We start from the raw sequence: 21,470 nt of genomic DNA, 5'->3' as shown, positions 1-21,470 counted from the left end.
TTTACTACCAGTGCTGCCGCCATGGCCACTTCCGCTTCCGCTACCGCCAGCCAAGGCACTCTCTCACCGCGCATCGCTTCCCTTCCGGCTACCGCCGCCACCGCCCGACCACACTTTTCCCGCCGCCGCCACCACCGCCGCCGCCAGTTCCGCCATCCACCGCCGCCTCCCCTCCGCCTTTCCCCGTCCGCTGCCCACCCCATCCCATACCCTTCCACCCCCCACCACCAGCCGCCTCCACCGCCATTTCCAGCATTCCAGTTGAGCTCCGTCGGTGATACTCAACACTCCGCGCTTCTACTTCAGCTTGTCAGCAACTGGCAGTAGTGTTGCTAGGCCTTACGTCGTTGCGCGCGAGAACGTAGACAAACAGCGTAGCAGTAGTAAAAGTGTGAGAAGTCAGTAAAACATGCACCAAAGGGAGCTCCAATGCAGAGGAGGATCCCACTGGCATTTTCGAACACTGTCTTAGACTTTAGGATATTGCACTCAGAGGTACCTGTGGAAACTTGGTTAATTTGTCCTGGAAGTTAACTGTATAAATAATATGACATTGGCAAATCTCAAATTCCCTACTCTTTGTATTATACCTGTAGCAATTGTGGTGGGCCATATGGGATGAGATCAATGGGTGGTTTGAGGTTCGGTGTGGTGTTCGTGGTGGGGAGCTTTTATCTCGCTTGCACTGCACTGCCACTGCATCTCACCCATGCATGTGCACTTTATGGAGGGGTAGTGCATGCGCTCTCTCTCTCTCCTCTCTACTCTCTCTCTCTCTCTCTCATGGAGATTATTATTGATTATTATTTTGTGGGACCATCGGTCTACTATAAAGCTGCGGATTTGATAGAACTATTATAATGGATCTTACAGCATTTAAATAATCATTTACGAAGGAAAATGTGAATTATTGAACCTTCTACTCTAGGCATCATACATAGTTGCAAAAAGACTACTAGTATAAAAAAAAAATAAAAAAGCCATCACTATTGTTGCAGAAAAGAAGGTGCTGTGGTTGGCGTTAAACATTTTGTTTACAAAGCTCAAGCGTAAAAATGGCATATTGGCCGTACTTAAAGTTTACTAGACATGTGGTGTCATAGATTTTGATTGTAACTCGGCCTGACCAAGCCTCATCGCCACTTCGCCAAATCCAGACCTCCGATTACAAAGACGATGCTTGACCCCCTTAACACGATAAAGATTTCTTTGAGTATGATAATTTTTAACATGCAAAGGTAATTTTACCTGTTTTCTGGTGCAATCTAATAACTAATATTTTAGATTTTAAGGTTTCTATCTTTAAGCACTTTTTTGCCTGACCCGTCCCTGTACGCCGGTGGTCGCGGTCCATACTTAGTATATATAGTATACTATAGTAGTATATAGTATGATATATAGTGTATATTATATATATAGGATAATATATATATTCTCTATCTGAATTAGCTATGAGATAAATTAAATAAAGCCTCATTGTTTTGGTTTTTTAGTTAGATGTGCGTCACATTGTGTTGGGCAAAGTACATGCCGCTAGGCAATTAGGCTTTTTGGCTAAATTTTACTCTAGGTTATAATCTTTAATTCGTTATAAGTATCGACGTTAAAACGCTTTTAAATTGATTACTAATAAGTCCTATAGTAAATTTTAGATAAATCTACGTAATTAATTTTGATGAAATATAGAAATTAATATATATGAGTATATTGTGATTGTATGATATACTATAATAATTAAGCTGTTCACATCGTCTTCACATCGACTTACACTCCAATATTTCGTCAACTAAATTTAGATTGTGGGACCTGTTATTTAATAATTTTACAAAGTTTAAATCATAGATTATAATAATCTTAGTTTGATGACCAAATTGTCGCGAGGCTCGTGAATTTGAAGACCAAAAATGCAAAACTTACTCTAGAATGGGATTTAAAAAATGCATAGTTGGCGTACTTAAAGTTACAGACATGGGTGCTCATAGATTTTGATTGTAACTCGGCCTGACCAAGCCTCATGCCACTTTCGCCAAATCCAGCCTCCCGATACAAAGCAGAATGCATGACCCCCTTAACCGAATAAAGATTCTTTGAGTAGATAATTTTTAACATGGCAGGTAATTTCTACTGTTTCTGGTCCAATCTAATAACTAATATTTTAGATTTTAAGGTTTCTATCTTTAAGCAATTTTTTGTGACCCGTCCTGTACGCCCGGTGGCAGCGGTCCATACTATATATATATATATATATAGTATATATATATATTTATATATATATATATATATATATATAGTATATATATATTCTTCTCTAATGTAGCAGTGAGATAAATTAAATAAACCTCCATTGTTTGGTTTTTATTAGTGTGGTTCACATTTGTGTTGGGCAAGTACATGCGTAGGCAATAGCTTTTTGGCTAAATTTTACTTGGTTATCAATCTTTAATTGTTATAAGTATCGACTTTAAAACCTTTTAAATTATTATAATCAAGTCCTATAGTAAAATTTAGATAAATACGTATTAATTGATGATAATATAGAAATAATATATATAGTAGTATTGTGATTGATGATACTATAATAATTAAGCTGTCACATTCTTTCACATCGACGACACTCCAATATTTTCAGTCAACTAAATTTGATTGTGGGGACCTGATTTAATAATTTACAAAGTTTAAATCATAGATTATAATAAATTAAAGTTTGATGACCAAATTGTCGCGAGGCTCGTGATTTTGAAGACCAAAAATTGCAAAACTACTCTAGATTTTTTTTTTTTTTTTTTTTTTGGGTATTAGCTGTGTTTCCACTAACTCAGCAAATGGTGATCACTGGGCTCTTGTCCACCACTACTGCTCCAATGAAAGAAGCACAATCTTTTTTGGAACAAGAACTTTTTTCCCTTTTGTTTTTTCATTTGAGAGAAAAGCCTGTGTGTAATTATATTTATGAACTGGAAGAGGAGAAAAAAGGATTGAAAATTTGCAATCACAAAGTAATGTAAGCAGAAGATAATAACATGTGGGATACTCTCTCTCTCTCTCTCTCTTTCTCTCTCTCTCTCTCTCTCTCTCTCTCTCTCTCTTCTTTCTTTTTTTTTGCTGAAACCAAAATCAGAATTGTCAGAAATGCAGAGTCAGTATATTGGGATTGAAAAGAGAAATGGTGGTGCATCTGATAAAACTGAAAGCATCAAAACTTTCCAAGTTCATGTAGCTTGAAGTGAAAAAAGCAATTATTATTAGATGGGGAAAATTCCATACAAAAATAACATTGTTCAGATGATTTTAGTTTATCCTAATTGAAGCTTGTCCCTTTCTTTTTCCATTCAAATTTATCACAATAACGTTCAGAAATAAGGCTTGATACTTAGTCCACAACACAAAAATCCAATAAAAAAAAATATAGGACCAAACATTCTTAGTGATTAGTGAATGATACTTAATCATGGTTACAAAAAATTAAAAAGTACATAAAGATATAAATAAGGCAAATTCAATAAGAGCAGATAATAATACACATCCATACTAGCTGAATAAAATTTGATGAAATTTCCTTCACTGTGCTTCACCCAACAGTGTTTAATACATCTAACATCATACAAACTATGCTATCCAAGAACTTGCGAAAAAGCAAAAAGCATGTTGTGTGACAGTGTTTTATACACCATGGCATACGAAAAACACGATTAATTCACATGCGTATAATTTTTTTTTTTCACAGTACAAAGATTACACTACTTGCGTCCGCCCTGACAAGGGTATGTGAATTTAAAAGTAGTTCCTTCTAAAATATGTTCATTATTGCCTACTCTACTGCATGATCCCTATAATAAAACAATTGTTACAAGCACTAGGGCACAATCTTGAATGCAGCTACTTGTCCATGTGCTAATTTTGAGCCGCTCCGCCTGAAGATTTTACCTAGTCCTCTCATCCACACAACTAAAGCTACAAAACTGGAAATTAATCAGTGCGAACCTGCCTTCTCGTGACGAGTGACCGAGATATTACTCAGAATGATCCGACATCTTTGTTCCAGATCACTCGAAAGCACAAGCAGGGCCGAGCTATGAGCATACGAAACACTCTCTTTCTGCTCCTTTTAATTGCTTTGTGGGGTTCATAGATCCCCCTCTAATTCATCTGGTAGGTATAGCTTCTCCATTGCCGACTGTCAAAAAGATATGTTTGCCTCAATAAGCAGGATACATGATGAACATAGGTGTCTTCTATATTACTGAATGTAAACTACGTTTTAAATCTAATTTATTGTTAGTTGAGTTGTCGTGAATGTTCAGGGAAAGTAATTTTAGAGTTAGAAAATTGGACTCAGCATATTTTTCGTAAGATTAACTTGGCTTTCACCTACTTTGCCATTCTGCCTGTCATTTTACACAAGATACTTATATCAAGATTTCTTTTTTTTTCTGTGTTTTTTTCTTTGTTATAGGAAGCATGCAAAATACGGTTACAAAATTATCTATTTACATATATATAATCCTGAAAAAATCTTAATTTACTTCCGAGGGTGGTATATGTGAAAATTTGAATACTCTATTGATATGCAAATAAATGACATTTGCCAGGATGTATACATGCTGATCAATACCTTAATCATGGCAACATCGGCAGCAGGAGGCTTCAAATCCAAGGCAAGGCCAAAATAGAACATTGCCTTGTCGTGGATGTTAAGTTGCTTATAAATGTTGCCCATCAATGCATACACGCTGCTCTCACGAGGAGCAAACGCAATTAGATGTTCCAACTCCTCCAAGGCTTCTTCGTATCTCTCTAGGCTAAGAAGTATCTGAGCCTTCTGATACATGGGAAGTGGGTTCTTCCTATCGGCCGAGATCGCCTGTACCATCATCTCCAGCGCATCACCGTTTCTCTGTGACAAAATTCATATTCACAAAGCTGAAAAATGGATCTCAATTAAAGTTTTGGAAGCTGATAGATCATAATTAGTATATAAGCTTGGTTTTATAGAAAAAAGATAACAGCGAACAGAGAAATGAGATATTTACTTATATGCCCCTTCAGAATCGTCTATACGTCCCAGTAAAATCTGAATCGTAATGTCCTTCCAAAAAGTAATTATTTATGTATACAGTATGTAAGCTTGTACTTCCCAAAATGGTCTCTCGCCGCTTAAAAACACTTCTTTCAACCAGGACACCGAGTTATCTTGATTATTGGATGGCTCCCCAACCACAGAGTCATTTTTCTAGGAAAATGCACTTTTGAGGTGCATATATGAAACTCAGTTTTATAAGGTTATATATATGAGAAGATGATTTTGCAGGGGACATACATAAAAGACTCTAAAAGCCATTCATGATTCATTGAGCAACAAGGTATACCTTCAATGCGTGCAATGCCATCCCTAAATAACACATAAGAACAGAAGAGCGCGGGTTTATATGAAGCGCTCTTCGGAAATGATGCTCGGCAAACTCAAACTTCTCTTGACGAAGGTATAATACCCCAAGGCCATACCAGGAATTATAATGTCTTTCATCAACCTGAAGCGCACTTTGGTAGCTCTTTATCCCATTCTCAAAATCCTCCAAGGCAACATACCTGTTAGGAGAAAAGTCAACACAGCGAAGATAGATAGTTGAATGAACTAAGATCAATTCAGGATAGAAAGCTCTCTCAAGAACGTTCCAAGACAATTTTCTACTGGGAAATTAAATGTTGATAATTGCTTAAAGAGGGTGCCTGGATACATACTCATGGCCGCAAAGGGTGTGAGCGTAGGCAAATCTCGGGTCCAGATGCACTGCACGCTGAAAGGTTTTTAACGCAGTCTCATGATCTTTCTGCAAGGCATAGCAGTTTCCTACTGCACACCTGTGTGAAAAATGTAGACAGATGTAAAAGCAGAATCGTCATCTTATAGAGTTATGACAAGAAAAAAGAAGTGCATTGGAGAGCACTAACGAGGAGTTCAAACCATGAAAAGAAGTTATCTATTACTTCACCACACATGTAATGAAGTTATTTCATTTTCAACTGAAAAAGAAAGAGTATAAACTTTTCTGGTATATATCCATATATCCGAAGCAATAATTCTCTCCAATCACATGACCCATGTCAAGTTAATGAAAGTTGGTTTCAAAAACCTCATAACTATTCTCAAAAGTAATTTAGTTCGCTTCTGGTCTGTGATATTCAGAAGAGCATCTTGCACAGTTGCACTTAAGGCATTATTAGGTTATATCAAAATTAAGTATACATAGCATCCACGTGTCAGGGAACTTTTGTTATAAGCTATTCTATCACAAAATCACAATAGTGCATCTTAAGTAAAAAGAGATTAGAATGTATACCATGCCTGGGGAGATAATCGATCAACTGAAATAAGCTCTTGAGCAAGGTAACTTAACTTCATTTCCTCTTTCAAATGCTGCCAAAAATGGAAAGTCGAATTGGAAAATCATGACATTAGCTACACAATGGTTTGTATGCAACTACCTGTATCTTTGTTTATAAACAGCAGAATACAGTAATTGTTGGCACGAATAGATATTCAACAAAGGGGATAAAATATCAGCTTTTTATATATTGGAGGAAATCATCAAAAGGAAGGCACCTTTTTTTGCCTTATGACTCTATCACCAAAGATCACTTATCATATTAACTGAATGAATCTTGTGAATTTACATATGACTACAATAGATTAAACTTCAAATAAAGAAGCTTAACCAAAATAAGCAATGATAAGCCCAAAGTTCCGAGAAAACTGCAGCTTACATAAAGTACAGTGGAGTATATGTCCATTCCCTCCAAAGTATATGGTGATAGTCGTCGAGCTAATTCAAAGTACCGATCAGACTCAAAATGATCAACCAGTTCAAAATGTGCTTTCCCTACCTGCATTTGAATTTCATATCACAAGATGTCCGATAAAAAGGAAGACAGAACCAGCCAATCTAAAAACTTTCTGCTGTTCACATTAAAAAAAAAGGTAGTAGGTTCTCCAAAAAGGAAAACTTGTTTCTTCACAGTTCACAGAGATGAACAATAACTGCTTGACAAGAAAAAGAAAAGACATGAGATCATAGCCTACCTATGTGTATTAATTTTGATAATTATAACCTTAGGAAATGATTAGTCTAGTAAGTTTATCAATTTTGACAATTATGGGCCTTACTGAACAAAAATAAATGAATATTAGCTCTCAATTTCAATTGATATGCAGTAACGTATATTATATAGCATAAAAAAAGAACAGGATAATTCGGCTTAAAAAATTTTTGACATCTCAATGGACAAAAAAAAAATCATGTAATGGCATGCATAGATACATAAATAATTGCCAATTAAAATGGGTGATGAATTTACTAGAAAAGCTACATCTGCCCATTCACAAAGTTAAAAAATTAAAATAGCTCTCGATAGATATTCATTTTTAATCATCCCAAAACCCTCGACAAGAACATCTCCTAAACAAGTTGAGAACAAATTGAAGGATGACCAGTTGTGATGGAATGGAGATACACTATTTATAAAAGTAAATTTAAAGAACAATAAAATCCAAACAAATGGCATTCAAAAAAAAAATAAAAAAATAGAGGGAGGATGAAAATGTAAGAGGTAAATGGGAAATATTCATTTAATAGAAATTGGGAGAAATTTTGGCTAAAGTATATATGACGATGAAAGATGATTCGAAGTCAAATCCTACCAAATTCTATGAAAGTTCAGATAACCAACCCTATCTGTGTGTGAAACTACAGGACATTGAATAAATTCATGCTAATTATCTGACATTGCTGGGATTTAAACTTTCCATTATATACCATTTTTTTTCTTTCTGAGGTAATAGATGTCATATTTTTAGCCAACTATTTCAAGAATATATAATTTCAGTGCAGTTCAAACTTCAAAGTCCAAAAAAAAAAAAAAAAGTACAAAAAACACTCCCTGAAACAAAAAGTACCTGGGAGAGCACCCATCCAGTATTAAATTGCTTCTCTGAAAGTTTTGAGTAAACTTGCAATGCATCCTGCCCAAGTTAGTAAAACAAATTAACAAATCTACCTGGAGACGTTTGTTCATTGTTATTTTATATTAGGTAAAAATGTATGCAAACCCATTCTCAATTATAGGCCATTTTGAAATAGATAATTCAGCTTTGTTTTTCATTAGACGCCCCAACTTTGTCTGTTATAATTTGAGCTATTTCGATCAGTTGAATTGAGAATTCCATCAAAATTAGCAGCTCAATAAGCCATTGGCCATTAATTGTCGATAAAGCCCCAATCATACAATTCCATCAACAAAAAACAGACAGACCTATTACTTTTAACAGATGGATATTAACTTTAAAGGAATACCCAAGTTAATTAATGGAAATAATTCAAACCAAAACAAACAAAGGTTGAGGGGGTGTCAACCAAAAGAAATAAGTTTAAGGGGTCTATTTCAAATTGCCTATATGTGAGGGGATCTTCGTACACTTTTACCTTTTAAATTGGCACACCTGGCATCTATACAAACAGGAAAGCCTGAAGGCTTCCCCTAGAGTACGCAAAAGGCCCAAAAGATCCCGAATACCATCCATCAATCGCGAATCCTGAGCCAATATTCCACCAGACCTATCTTGAGCAGGCCATCTACCGTCAGCCACATTTGATGCGGCGGATGAAGTTGTTGCTGTATTATCCAGCCGCAGCAAATCATCAAAAACTTCATGTCTCCTCCCTAAAACCAGAGAGTTTTTAAAGGGTTAGCACTGTAATTCTCGTTCATCTTAACAGTGTGTGCCGAACAATGAATACAGCACAACTGAAATGCAAAATCATAAGCACGGAACCATTCAGGTAAGCTTCTGCATGGGTGGCACCACAATCCATGTAAAGATTAGGAGAAGACAGGTTTCTTGGACCAAAAATTGTCTTCCTGTGCCAGTGATACTTTCTGTAAATATGTACAAAACTTATGTCTCCTGTTGATTGATTTCTAGATAACTGCAACTAATTTTTGTAAAAAATAATATTCCGTGCAAAAAACCTCTCTATGTTAACTTGCTTATATTTGTGCAGGTGCTGTTGCTTTTATTTGCATATTAATAATTTGACACTTAATCATGTGAGCAGAGTAACAGCACCACAAAAAAAAAAAAAAAAAAAAAAAAAAAATTTTAATTGATAGACCTATTGAAATCAGAGTTCCCTAGGTCGGAACTTCATCAATAGGCAACAACAGCATGAGACTTCCATGCCCCTCATTTACCCAAATCATACTGAAAATACTAAAATTGTACACAACCTATCAATTTCTGCAGAACAGATAATTGATTATCTGATAGACTTTTAAGTTGACAGAACGATTTGCAAGTTGTATTGGACCTTAAATTTGAATAGTACTATCAAACCATGCTAATATATATATCACCTTCATCAAAATTTTCAGTTGATAATGTTTGGCCTTTCCTAACTGTCACGGAGCGCTGCGCTGCTGAACTCATCTTTGATGATGACGATGTAGAGTATCCTCCCAAAAATCTAGCAGAGGAGTGATTCACTCCATTCCCTCCAACTTGTGAGACATTTAGGTTTGTATTAGCTGTTGCTTCTCCAGAGAGTCTTGTACTTCTTCGAGGTCCTGAATCAGAGAATAATCTCCCAGAGACCTGTAAAGGGCTGTTAGGGTTAAAATCATCATGAACAGGAAAAAGAAATGAAGTATCATGTAGTCCAGGGAGAGAACTACGATGCCTATGCCTGGAAGATTATAAAAAAGTGCCATAACAACAAAGAACCTAGCCTTAGGAGCACAAAAGAACATGAACAAAAAGCCCATGAACAAGGATTTGGCAGTTCGAGATCGCTAACATTCTAATAACCACATATCTGTATCTTAAGGGCCATTGTGATATCTCAACAAACCAGCATAACAGTGTTTGCACAGAAGAAGAGATGGTCATTGTCGCACACCCAAGTATAACAATTAAATTATAAGATGGGAAGCAGTCAATATAATGAATTGATGGCTCCATAAAAAGCATACAAAATGCAACAAAACACAGAAATGTTAAGCACAAATTTATTTGATTCATCCTGAAGGGCAAATACCATATATTGGCCCCCGAATCAAGCAGTTGCCCAGTACTTAGCTAATCAACTTGTCCGCAGTAAGATGACCGATCAGTTAGCTAGTCTACAACAGTTGGCCTGCATGCCAATCAGCCTTCATGATTTAGCATTTTCCAATTTTTTAGCTTAATGTTAATTACAATTATATTACAATCAAACTCAACCAGGGAAATGGGCTGTATCTCTTTTGGGGGCTGATTTACTATATAGATGATAATTTCAGTTAAAGAAGATTTTAAGAAGGCGCTTCTAAGGGAGTAACAAATGAAGCATCTCTTCAAGAAATGTCTATCAGAGGCGAATTTGACCCCGCAAGTAGGTATTGGATCAAATCTATCCAATTGGAGGAGGAAGAACCAGCTTAAGTCTATCAGATTTAACCCAACCATCGATAGCTTGCAAAAGGTTGTCCAATTCATTTCCAATTCAAACTTTCACACATTGATTCATTTATGCTTCCTCAATGTCTGAGGAGGTCGTGTTCAATGAAGTCTATGCCAAAAAATGCTCAGGTAATATATCACATTTAAATCCCCCAACAACATCTCTTTGAAGCAGAAGCACAAGCTCCGAATTGGAGCTCTTGGTTTAGGGGCTCAGAATCTTCATTCAGCTTCTTGCCAAAGAAGCTTCAGACTTCTCTATTAACAGCCACTCAAGTAGAGTTGTCTGCAGCTGAAAGGAAAGACCTATGCTAGGCCTGGCACTAACATAAGATGCCATAGTAGTCTAACAATTACCTAAAATAACTGGGGCTGAAAACTACCTGACTATATCATCTATTTTTATCGAACAAAAACACTGAACAAGGAAGCATGAAACAGCAAAAAGAGATGATATAACGAAACAAAGGAGCTAGCAAAGAATACAGGAGGAAAAGAAAGATTTTGCATGAAGAACACAAAAAGTGAAAGTGCTCCCACAGATGAGTAGTTTCTGTTTCTTAGTCCACAGACGAGGACTATCTACTTAGCGAAAGTCGAGGAGATGAGCTTCATTATTCAGAACAAAAAATGGACCTCAAAATAACAAAATGAAAACAAAGAAAACGGTGATATAGAATTGTTATACATATCCAAAACAATAAGCACAAGAATGTTCAGCCATATTAGTAAATTTACAGACTTCATTAACTCTGCAAATACGAGGACGAGAATCTATTAAAGAGAATTAACATGAAAAAGTGACTTCAACAACCTTACGTAGTTTTGCTTCATCCACATACTTTCTTCTAGGCACTTGGTTTGCTGCATTTACATTCAACCTGGTAGTGACTTCGCCACCCATTGCATTCAAGTATATCTGGGCATTTCTGCATAAAGGCGGTGGAACTACTCCAGAAAGCTGTGAAATAAATAAATCAGTGAGCACATTACATAAAAGCAGCAGATAAAATTAACAAATCAAAGAATTGCCTCCTAAAACTTTGGCACAACAAGCTAGACTACCAAAACAACTGCACAGAAGTCCAATAAGATGCGTACCAAGGAATAAGTACAAACATCAATGAAGACCGTCATCTTCTCTTCATCAATACCATAAATATTCACAGATTTTCAACCGGTGAACGTTTAAAGGCATCCATAAGGAACGTTGTAGCTTTCTACACTTTAGGTCTAATCTCCAAAGAACTCTATAATAACTCATTCAGTGCCGGCAATCGCAAACTCCTAACTTGCACTGTCCACACCAAAAGACAGCAGCAACTACATGAACCTAATTAAGCACCACACTCTATTCTGTCACGATCAAACTAGCTTGCTGACAAGATATTGGATAGACGTAAGGACGCCAGTAAAATATGATTGAAAGGCCACGACGACAGTTAAACTTTAGATGTCATCAGCTAGGCCAGGCATGACTTCGGAGGCATACTCAGAACAATCATTACATAATTAGTTATCCCTAGGAACAGATTCATTTTAACTTTATATATTTATATAGAACGTTACTTAGCTATCTATTATCATTTATATATAATCCTCATCAGGTAACCATCTATAGGCAAAGTAAAACTTAAAGCTGGATTTCACATTTTCTTGTAGCACAGCATATTATTAGTTGGAAAAGTCATGCTAACCTGTGTTACTGTTGGAGATGGCGTGTCATACTGTGCTACACTAGAAGGCATGCTGTTTCCTTGCTGCAATGCTGATGTAGCCATACCATAAGGATGAGCAGGTATATCTCTTGTGTTATTACAATAAAGCTGTTTTGATTTTCTAGGGCTTGTATCCCCCAAGTTAGAAGGTAGAACTCCATTGTCATTAGCCAAATTCAATTTCTGCAAACTTGACTCAGCTGAATACTGCTGCTGGACACGTATAGCAGCTGCATCATTAAAACATTCATTTGCCTCTTCTGCAGAACCTGCAAAAATTATTATCTTGATTCAATTCATGCCACATATACTTGATTCATTCTACATAATTTAAATATCATTTCAAAAAGCTAATCAAAGAGAACTACAATTAAAAAAAAAAATTTCTGCTATCGTTAAGCGCAAAGGTGGTTAGCAAGATGAAACATGAAGCAACTGACCTAGAATACATAATTCCTCATATGCAGCCCAAAAAAGAGGGTCTACAACCAGAGCTTGCATAAAGTGATCGACAGCAGCCAGCCTTCTGCCAGTGTAACTAGAAGCAAAATAGTATAAGGATAGGATTTTGAAACTTAAATATGACTACCAAGTCAATACAGATAATCCAGATGAGAAGTGAAAGTCTCTTGATGTACATAGGGCATAATAATATAGATCTCATGACACAGAACATTGAATCATCTAGAGTTACCTAAGATACAGACTCAAAACGTTTGCAGAACAAGAATCAGGACAATCGAAAGCGAAGCCATCAACATGACAAAAAGGCCTCAACTTAGGGACCTCTGTCAATGGAGCAGTGATATATAAAGTCGTACAGCATGTTCCATGCTTAAAAAAATCCTACCACCATACCATTATTACAAGCCATCTCAGTTCATATGATATATTAGAAATCATAACATTTGAAAGGTATCTAACTTTTTACCACCAAAAGTATGTGCTATCATGCACAGGGAAAGTATAAACTTACATGATTCTTTTGGAAAGGATAAACTTACATAATTCTTTTGACGCGAGAACTTTACCACAAGAAACCAGTCACTTGCGACAAATGCCAATTTTTGAAAAGTTTTTTTTGTTGAACAAAACTTGTTCAGAAGCAAGATACATCATAGTTAGAACAAATCCAGATATATTAAAATTGACAAGAAGTAGCCATGTGTAATGTAAAGGCCAAGCTTCAAAGGCACTTAAATGTGAGGCTTCAAGATAAAATAAGCAGGATGTATTGTTAATCAAGTTCATTGCTCTTGGAAACCTGTAAATGAGCCCAAGAAGATAGTGTCCAGCTGCTCCATTAGGAACCTACGGAAAGGACAAGCAGCAGTAGCCAGTCAGTTTACAAGTAAAAAAATGTCAAGAACATCTGCGTATATATTGCAAGCAGTATTATCGTATTAGCAAACCTTCATATTGTAATCTGTGGTGTCCTTATTTTCCTACGTCCGGTAAATAAAGACCTCTAATTCTTGAGGAACAGCAAAAGTAGCTCTCTAACTAAAGTAGCTCACCTAAAATATTCATGGAAGGAATAGGAATGGGAAGTAAAACAGCAAAAGCACATGGAAGAGTGACAGTAAAAGAAATGATGTCCAAGGATGGAAGTCAGCACTACAACAATACACCCTTGAAGGCCATTTGATCAAGAATATTTTTGATTCATATAAGTAAACCGATTTAGACTCATGTAATTGGTAAAAATGTTTCATTGTGTCAGACTAGGCTTGACACATGTACAAAATAGAGAACATTAATTTTCCTAGTTGCGACTTCCATCGCATGTAAGGTTCATCAAAAGAGAGAAATGGGGAAGTTGATCCCATGCCCTAACAATCCTAAACCACCTTGCAAAAAACAACAGCGACTTTTCTTATGCGGAAAAGAACTATTAACTATTTGGCATTTCCAGCTATTACAATTAATAGAACAAAAGTAAAGTAAGTCAAACATATCTGATTTTTTTCAATTATTTCAGTTTCTACGGCAAAATAAAGAACGAGAAGAGTAATGCAAACACACTTCCATTTCCAGCCATAATAAAATCTTTAGAATTCAAATTTGTGATAAAAGCATGCCAAATTTTGGCAATAGCAACTGCATACCTCTGAATTTGGCTCATTGGGTGGACACAATGCTGATTCTGCCTCGGAAAGTAGATTCATCTGGAAACATGAGACCGCAAACAAGTAGCGGGACTGCGGCAATTTCGTCCCTTCATATTTCATTGACCAAAAGCAAAACAATCAAATTAGCTCCAAAAAGAGTACTACAAACATCTGGGTACATATTACTTACATTAAATATTAAAGGAACATTTCAACTGGCTATCATTCTACTTAAGAATAACTATACATCTTAAACGCCATAAATTTCAACTTTTCAACTATGATCATCTCTTACCTTTCAAAATGTGATACGCACAGTACGCCTGATTATTGTGCAAGTAACAAGTCGCGAGCAGTTGCAAATTCAGCTGCATTTCAAAAGTTTCCATCACAAGCTCAGAACAAACCCTACTTCAAAAGGTTCCAGAAAGTTCTCATATCGTAATTCAATAAACCCTAGCCCGCTCAAACTGAGAATAAAGCTAAAATCCAACAGCACCACCAAAACCAATTTTACTTCCACAAACAGCATGTCTACGCTACTCGAAACAAAATAAAGCAATTAAACAACAAAAAGAAGTGATTTTAGCTACTGGAAGAACAAATCCAGTAACTGATTCGGCCACTCGATCTACCAAAAGAAACAGCTACAGAAACCCTAAAACATCATCTCAGCCTCTCCAAAGGAAACAGCAACAACGCACAAACCAAAAAAAATAAAAGAAAAAGAAAAATCCCAAGAATTTGCGGAAAATAGGGGATAAAAAGTGGGGACCTCGGAGGGGAACTCGGCGCAGAGGCGCTCGCAGAGGAAAATGGCGTTGCGGTGCATGAAGAGGCGGAGGCTACTGTGGATTCGATCCACCATTAGGGTTTCCATTTCTCCCTCTCCGCGGTGGTGAGGGCGAAGAGGATCGAGAGGAGGACGAAGAGCAGCGCTTCGGGTTTGGGGATTTTTCTTTCTTTTTTTCTTTTTCTTTTTCTTTTTTTTTTTCTAATTCTCTCTCTCTCTCTCTCTCTCTCTCTATCTCTCTCTCTCTCTGCGATTCAAATCGATTCGATGCACCGATTTTTGAAATCGATTCGCTTTTGCGGAGTAACAGAAATTATTCCCTGCACCGGGCGTATGATTACATCTCACACACCGCACTTCTAAAACTCTCACACTTAAGATGCAAAGGGGTCGGATCTGCAGGAGTGAGGGAGCCACGACTACTGCCCCGATTTTTTGGCGGATCCGAACAGATTTTGAGGTCTATTATTTTTTATTTTATTTTTTATCTTCATTACTGAGCAAATTTTTTACAGATTTTCACAGATCAGATATGTCTAAAAAATAGAGGAGGTTTCGTGTCTCATGCTCCATTGTCTTAGCAAATCAGGGCGGATCAGGACAGGAGCTCTATCACTTCGGATCCGTTTGCACCCGTATCTGGAATCCAATTTTAAAGTTTAGAATACATTAAATTTGCAAAACCCAATACATTAAATATACACACTGACACACATATATATATATATATAATGATATTTAAAATATTTTTGTATATTTAAAAATTATAAATTGTAAACACCCAAAATTTAGTAAAATTAAATAACTTTTTTTTTTCCTATACTGTCAATCAAATTAGAATTTAGCATTAATCATTAAATAAATATTCGATGTGGTGTAGGATATGTACGGATACACCGGGTTCAGCAAAGTATATCTCTGGGGATCATCGCCCGCTCCGAGCCGTCCGATTGAGTGGTGTTCGCGGAGAAGAGACGCGGCGAGAGAGATTGATTGTGGACCGTCTGATTTTGGTGACTGTGATCCGGTGCTGCTTTCCTGACCGTAAGCAACAACTTTTACTCCAAATGGCGGCCGAAACCAAAATATCGTCAAATGTGTAAGAAAATAAATAGAATGGTGTTGAAAGTTCAAACTCTTGAATATCAGATTTAAAATTTTAAAACTAAAATAAAATTTGAGTTAAAGTTTGGGAACCAGCAGTGCAAGTTCTTAATGTTTGATATATATCTGAGTTATTGGTATGGTTGGGTGGACCCTCTCCTTGAAGAAAAATTAATCTAATTAATTAATATCCATGGCCCACATACGAGATACATATACTGTGCACACTGCGCTTGACTTTAGGGCATGTTTGTTTGGTCGTAAGTGATTTTTTTTTGCTGAAACTTACTTTTACTTGTAGTAAAATTTAGATAAAAGTATTTTCTCTCCACGAATTTAACTTACGACGAACTAAATAAAAAAAGTAAGCATTTACGGCCGAAAATAACTTCACCTTGAACCAATTTAGGTGACAGAAGCATCCCCAGAAAATGTATAAAGAAAATCGTGTGGAGGAGCCCTTCCTTTTAATTTCGTGTTACATGTCTCGACCGCAGTACAATTACATTATTCGATGTGGGACTGTAAAAAAATATTAAGTTAAAAAGTTTTCGACGGTGAAAACTAGTGATGGGCCAAGCCCAGGAGACTAGGATTGAGCTACATTACTTGACCCACTGGGTTGGCCCATGGTGAAGTTTAGGGATTTGATACATCCATAGCATATTTTGATATTGCCGAAGCAGATACATTATATCTAATCATCATTTAAACTTCTTTACCCTAACAATAATACAATTTGGACAATTTTTTTTTTTTTTATAGTTTTATTATCTTGTGATACTGTAGTCACTAAATTGGGCGCAACCGCTCATCCAACGGGTATTTGGCGAGCCACTTTAGGACCTTAAACTACGAGGCGTGTGACATTTTGGCACTCAAAACTATAAAGTTTATTACAATTGAGTTGTAAATTTTGTAACTCAATTTAGCGGGACTGAACGTCTAATATGTTACTAGTGTATACAATAATATTATAATTTACGATGCAATAATAATTAATCAATATTGATTAATTAGTTGTTTTATGATTTGTAAAATAGTTAATAACCTTGTTGGACCGTAATCCTCTGTAATTAAGAGTGCTTCTTTAGCGTTAATGATACTGCATTCCTATTGGTCGATTGGCTTGGTCTCTGCGTTCCCATTGGTCGAGTGACGACGATAATCCCCTGGGCCCCACAAATAAAAATTAAAATGAAAAGTAACATTTTCCAAAGGTCCTCCTCGCACCGCCTTTTTTGAAATGGTCCTTTCAACTTTTATTAATTTTTTGAAATTCATAATTTTTTTTTTTTTTTTGTATTTATTTAGATGTTTCTAATCAGTTAAATTCGATAAAAACATTTAAAATATGAATAGCTTTGACGAGCTATTTTGAATGACTTATGATTTAAAAATGAAATGAAATAAAATAAAATAAAATAAAATGAAGGGTACAAATGTGTGGAGACTCCTCAACTATAGGATATTGGTAATTTATCCCAAATTCTCCCTCAAATTTTAATTTTTTATTTAAATTTTTACACAAAATTAAATTAAAAAACTTATTAATCATTAACAAACCTAAATTTATTTTGTAAAAGCAATTAAAACTATTAAATCTGATAAAATTATCAACAAATTTAATAAACTTCTAATTTAAAATTTTAAATTAATTACTTAACTTTAAAAAATTGAAGTTGGGGGGACTAAATTAAAAAATAAAAGTTGTTAAGGGTATGACTTCGTAATAGCACATAGTTGAGGGGGTCGCCATGCATTTTTCACCTAAAACGAAATAGTATAAATAACTCGAAGCTTCCCACGAAAGCGCTCTTCATTTTTCCATTCCTTCTCCACGAAGGAAGGGCTCGTCTCCTCCTCCTTATATCCTCTTCCCCTCCCCCCAAAACCCTAACCCTAACGCTAACCCTTGTAACCTACCTCTTCTTCTTCGCCATGGATGGGGCCGTGGTTGAAGCTTTGAAGGAAGATGACGTCTTGCTTGCCGATTTCGACGTCGAACACCTCTTGGCCGGGTTTTCCGATGACCTCGACGCATCCGACCTCTGGGCCCCGATCTGCGCCCCTCCTCCGCCGGAGTGCGAGTCGGCGAACTCCACAACGTCCGATCCGAGCCCCGCGGGTGGTGGCGACTCTCCCCCGAGCTCGATCTCGATCTCGCCCTACGTGAGCGAGATCGAGAGGTTCCTCTTGGAGGAGGAGGAGGGGGAGGGGGAGGGGGAGGAGGATGGAGAGGGCTTCGACGACGCGTTTCTCGCGGGGTTCTTCGCCGACGCGTCGGACGACGTGGGCAGCGAGGGTGCCGCCGCGGGGGAGGAGAACGTCGAGGAGAGCGCCGGCTCCGGAGATGAGAAGAGGGGGAGCGCCGATGTGGTTGATGTGGAGGGCGACGATCCGATCAGCAAGAAGAGGAGAAGGTACGATTAGCCCTAGGGGGCTTCTTTTGATTTGGTATTGCTTAGCTCTTAAAAATTTTGGATTTTGAAAACGTAAATTTTGGTTTTAATTAAGCAAGATTTGTGCATTTAAATTTCGTTGTGTTTATGCTAATACAGGAAAAATCTTGTGGAAATTAGTTAAAAAAAGGGCCTTGTAATGTAAATAGAGCCAAAAACAGAAGGATTGTGCAATAATTTATTTGTGATTTAGCCCCGCTAGGGGTTTCAATTCTCAGTTACTGTTGTGATTTTATATATATTGGATGGAGCTTTAGTAATTAAAAACAATTGTTAGCTAAAATTTGGTTTAATTAAGCAAGATTTGTGCATTTAAATTTTGTTATGTAAATGCGATTGCAGGAAATAATCTTGTGGAATTTAGTTAAAAATTGAGCCTTGTAATGTAAATTGAGACAAATACAAAAGGATTGTGCAAAAATTTGATTTTGATTATATGTATTGGATGGAACATTGGTAAGTATTGTTGGTTGTTGTGTAATTGTGTGGCCCCTGTTGTTGGGAATTTGATCAGGCAAATGAGGAATAGGGACTCGGCCATGAAATCAAGGGAGAGGAAGAAGATGTATGTGAAGGAGCTGGAGATAAAGACAAGGTACCTGGAATCGGAGTGCCGTCGCCTCAGCTACGCGCTCCAGTGCTGCACGGCGGAGAACATGGCGCTCCGCCATCGCTTGCACGCTGAAGGGCCGCTCGGTGCTCACGTCGCCGTACAGGAGTCTGCCGTACTCTTCGTGGGTAAGAACACTTTGCCAACATCTATGCTCTTCCTTCTTTCTTTGATTATTGCTCATCTCTTGCCAACTTCATTAGCAAATGGTTGAAATTAAATCATTGAATTTATGTGGTTTACTCTATTCAATGTATGGAGCTTCTCCCTATTCCATAGTGAAACTAATTCTAAAGGAAAATCAAGTTACAATGAACATTATAATACAAACTAAGCTTTGGAAACTATGATAAAGTTTCCACTCGGTTAGAATGAGGTATTGCAGTATAGCTTTCTGTACTGTTGTTTTTATGCACACTCCATATGGAATCGAATCTAAATGGAATTCGTTTGATTTCATTCAGAAAATTTTAATTAATGTCAATTAGGAACTAAATATTTCTGTTCGGGATAAATTGGAGTTGAGTTGAATTTGATTCCTGATTTATTGCTTGAACCAGTCGGAAAATCTATTCAGTGTGTACCCTTAGCTCTTTCAGTAATGTAGCAAAAAGAGAGAAATTCATTTTCATATGGTATACCTGGAAGGCGAAGAAGATACACCATTTCTCGCACTTTTTCTCATATACCCTTTGTTGCATGGTACAAGAATTAGGCTACGGATATTCTATTACTAACAGTAACAACATATGTAAATACCCACGAAATTTGACCTCAAATTATGCGTTCGGTTGTATTACAACAAATCGTACCAAATCCTTGCAAATCAATCAAAATCCCATTACAACTCTGCGATATGAGGCAGCCAAGCAAGGTGGTATTCGGCTCTAGCTTCGCCCTGTCTATGATAAAAAGCTAATAATAAAGAAATTAAAGAAATAACAAAGTTTATAATAATTCAATCGCAAATTAAGATTCATGATTGTAATAAGGTACTATATGATTAGAGCAAGACACCTATTAGGAAGGGGCTATTATGCTTTATTTCCTTTTTGCAACTGCTTAATAGAAAAAGAATTTTTTCATATTAGAGAGCCATTTAATGTTTTATCCAGGGAAATGCTTAAAAGAATTAAAAAAAAAAAACTTGAAATACGTTTGGTGATTAAGAGATACTAAAAAGTAGTTGTTCTCTCTGTTGGATTATGAGTGAAAAATCTTCTGCTTGTGTAACCGCCGAGCATAAGCTGCATGATCACTTTCATAATTTTTTTATTTATATGCTATACCATTTGTATCTCTCTCTTTCTTATCATTGGTTTCATCTTTTTCCCAGAATCCCTGCTGCTGGGTTCCCTGTATTGGCTCGTGAGCATCGTGTGCCTCTTCCTAACGCCCGCCCTTCCCGGCCCGAAGGATCCAAGGACTCCAGGAAGTCCAGGAAGAGATCTTTCGCAGGAAGCGGCGGTGGCCGGAAAAATATCAAATGAGAAACTAGGGTTCAACTTAGGATCCGAATTGGTTCTCATGAGAAGGCGGTGCAGGTCTTTGAAGAGGAGGATGAAGTTCTCTTCCCTGTTTCCGCTCCGTCCAATCTCTTTCCATCTAGTCTAGTATTTGTTACATAGAGACTGAGACTTGTGGTAGCTATTTTCAGTGACTTGGTCTTTGATCTTATTACATTTTGCTGTTAAAGCTTTTTGAGTTTGGTGTATCAGTTTAGACTCCGCATGTTCGCTGTTCATAGTAGTCAATAATGTGATATTCTCAATTCAAGTCTTTTTGTTTGGTGAATTATGAAAGTCTTGATTGGAAGTAGATGAGCATCGGTTTGTCTTTTAGATGACATTTGTAAGGTTATTTCGGTGAATCTCAGGGTTGAATCCTCTGCATCCTACTAAGAGATTTTGATCTTGATTCAAACTGAGTTTTTCTTGGAAAGTTAGCTTTTCAAAGAGCGGAAAAATTCGTGAGTTTCACAAATTCGACTCTGTACAATTGTAAGGGGTAGTTCTTATGTATAATAATACACGGCATTTGATCAAAATGGCTTCTCTACAAGTTAAACCTCTAATAAAGCCTTGTAATTGGTGTTGCAAACTCGACAAAAAATAAATGCCACACGACGAACTACAAAGAAAATACTTTGTGATGATATATGTATGAGCAACAAGTAATTA

The 21,470-nt window shown here is 36.8% G+C and overlaps 2 protein-coding genes across 2 annotated transcripts; one reads left to right on the top strand and one right to left on the bottom strand.

Annotated features, from left to right (window-relative positions):
• Positions 3,527-15,353, bottom strand: LOC109724576 (cell division cycle protein 27 homolog B). Its single transcript, XM_020253434.1, has 16 exons — positions 15,097-15,353; positions 14,617-14,689; positions 14,319-14,428; positions 13,475-13,521; positions 12,651-12,748; positions 12,190-12,479; positions 11,307-11,453; positions 9,409-9,646; positions 8,495-8,715; positions 7,952-8,017; positions 6,763-6,882; positions 6,339-6,415; positions 5,740-5,859; positions 5,367-5,586; positions 4,613-4,894; positions 3,527-4,174 (listed from the first exon to the last, which is right to left on the bottom strand). Exons 1-16 carry the CDS (start codon positions 15,199-15,201, stop codon positions 4,124-4,126), a joined length of 2,265 nt encoding a protein of 754 aa, XP_020109023.1. The 5' UTR covers positions 15,202-15,353; the 3' UTR covers positions 3,527-4,123.
• Positions 18,025-21,131, top strand: LOC109724579 (bZIP transcription factor 50). The gene is made up of 3 exons (XM_020253440.1): positions 18,025-18,641; positions 19,195-19,418; positions 20,627-21,131. The coding sequence occupies exons 1-3, from the start codon at positions 18,160-18,162 to the stop codon at positions 20,902-20,904; spliced, it is 984 nt and encodes a 327-aa protein (XP_020109029.1). The 5' UTR covers positions 18,025-18,159; the 3' UTR covers positions 20,905-21,131.

Source organism: Ananas comosus, linkage group 19 (assembly GCF_001540865.1).
Source record: "Ananas comosus cultivar F153 linkage group 19, ASM154086v1, whole genome shotgun sequence".
NCBI lineage: Eukaryota > Viridiplantae > Streptophyta > Magnoliopsida > Poales > Bromeliaceae > Ananas > Ananas comosus.
The sequence above is the reverse complement of the archived record's forward strand: the minus strand, read 5'-3'. Positions and strand labels throughout refer to the sequence as shown.

What these genes read in the sequence shown, in the direction of transcription:
- LOC109724576 (XM_020253434.1), bottom strand. Translation starts at nt 15,201, where the DNA reads ATGGAAACCCTAATGGTGGATCGAATCCACAGTAGCCTCCGCCTCTTC. An exon ending in CTTCTTGGGCTCATTTACAG is followed by an intron (nt 12,749 to 13,474) that starts GTTTCCAAGAGC and finishes TTTTGCTTCTAG; the next exon opens with TTACACTGGCAGAAGGCTGG. An exon ending in TGGCATTGCACGCATTGAAG is followed by an intron (nt 4,895 to 5,366) that starts GTATACCTTGTT and finishes ATTTTGTCACAG; the next exon opens with AGAAACGGTGATGCGCTGGA.
- LOC109724579 (XM_020253440.1), top strand. Translation starts at nt 18,160, where the DNA reads ATGGATGGGGCCGTGGTTGAAGCTTTGAAGGAAGATGACGTCTTGCTT. An exon ending in ATCAGCAAGAAGAGGAGAAG is followed by an intron (nt 18,642 to 19,194) that starts GTACGATTAGCC and finishes GAATTTGATCAG; the next exon opens with GCAAATGAGGAATAGGGACT. An exon ending in GTCTGCCGTACTCTTCGTGG is followed by an intron (nt 19,419 to 20,626) that starts GTAAGAACACTT and finishes TCTTTTTCCCAG; the next exon opens with AATCCCTGCTGCTGGGTTCC.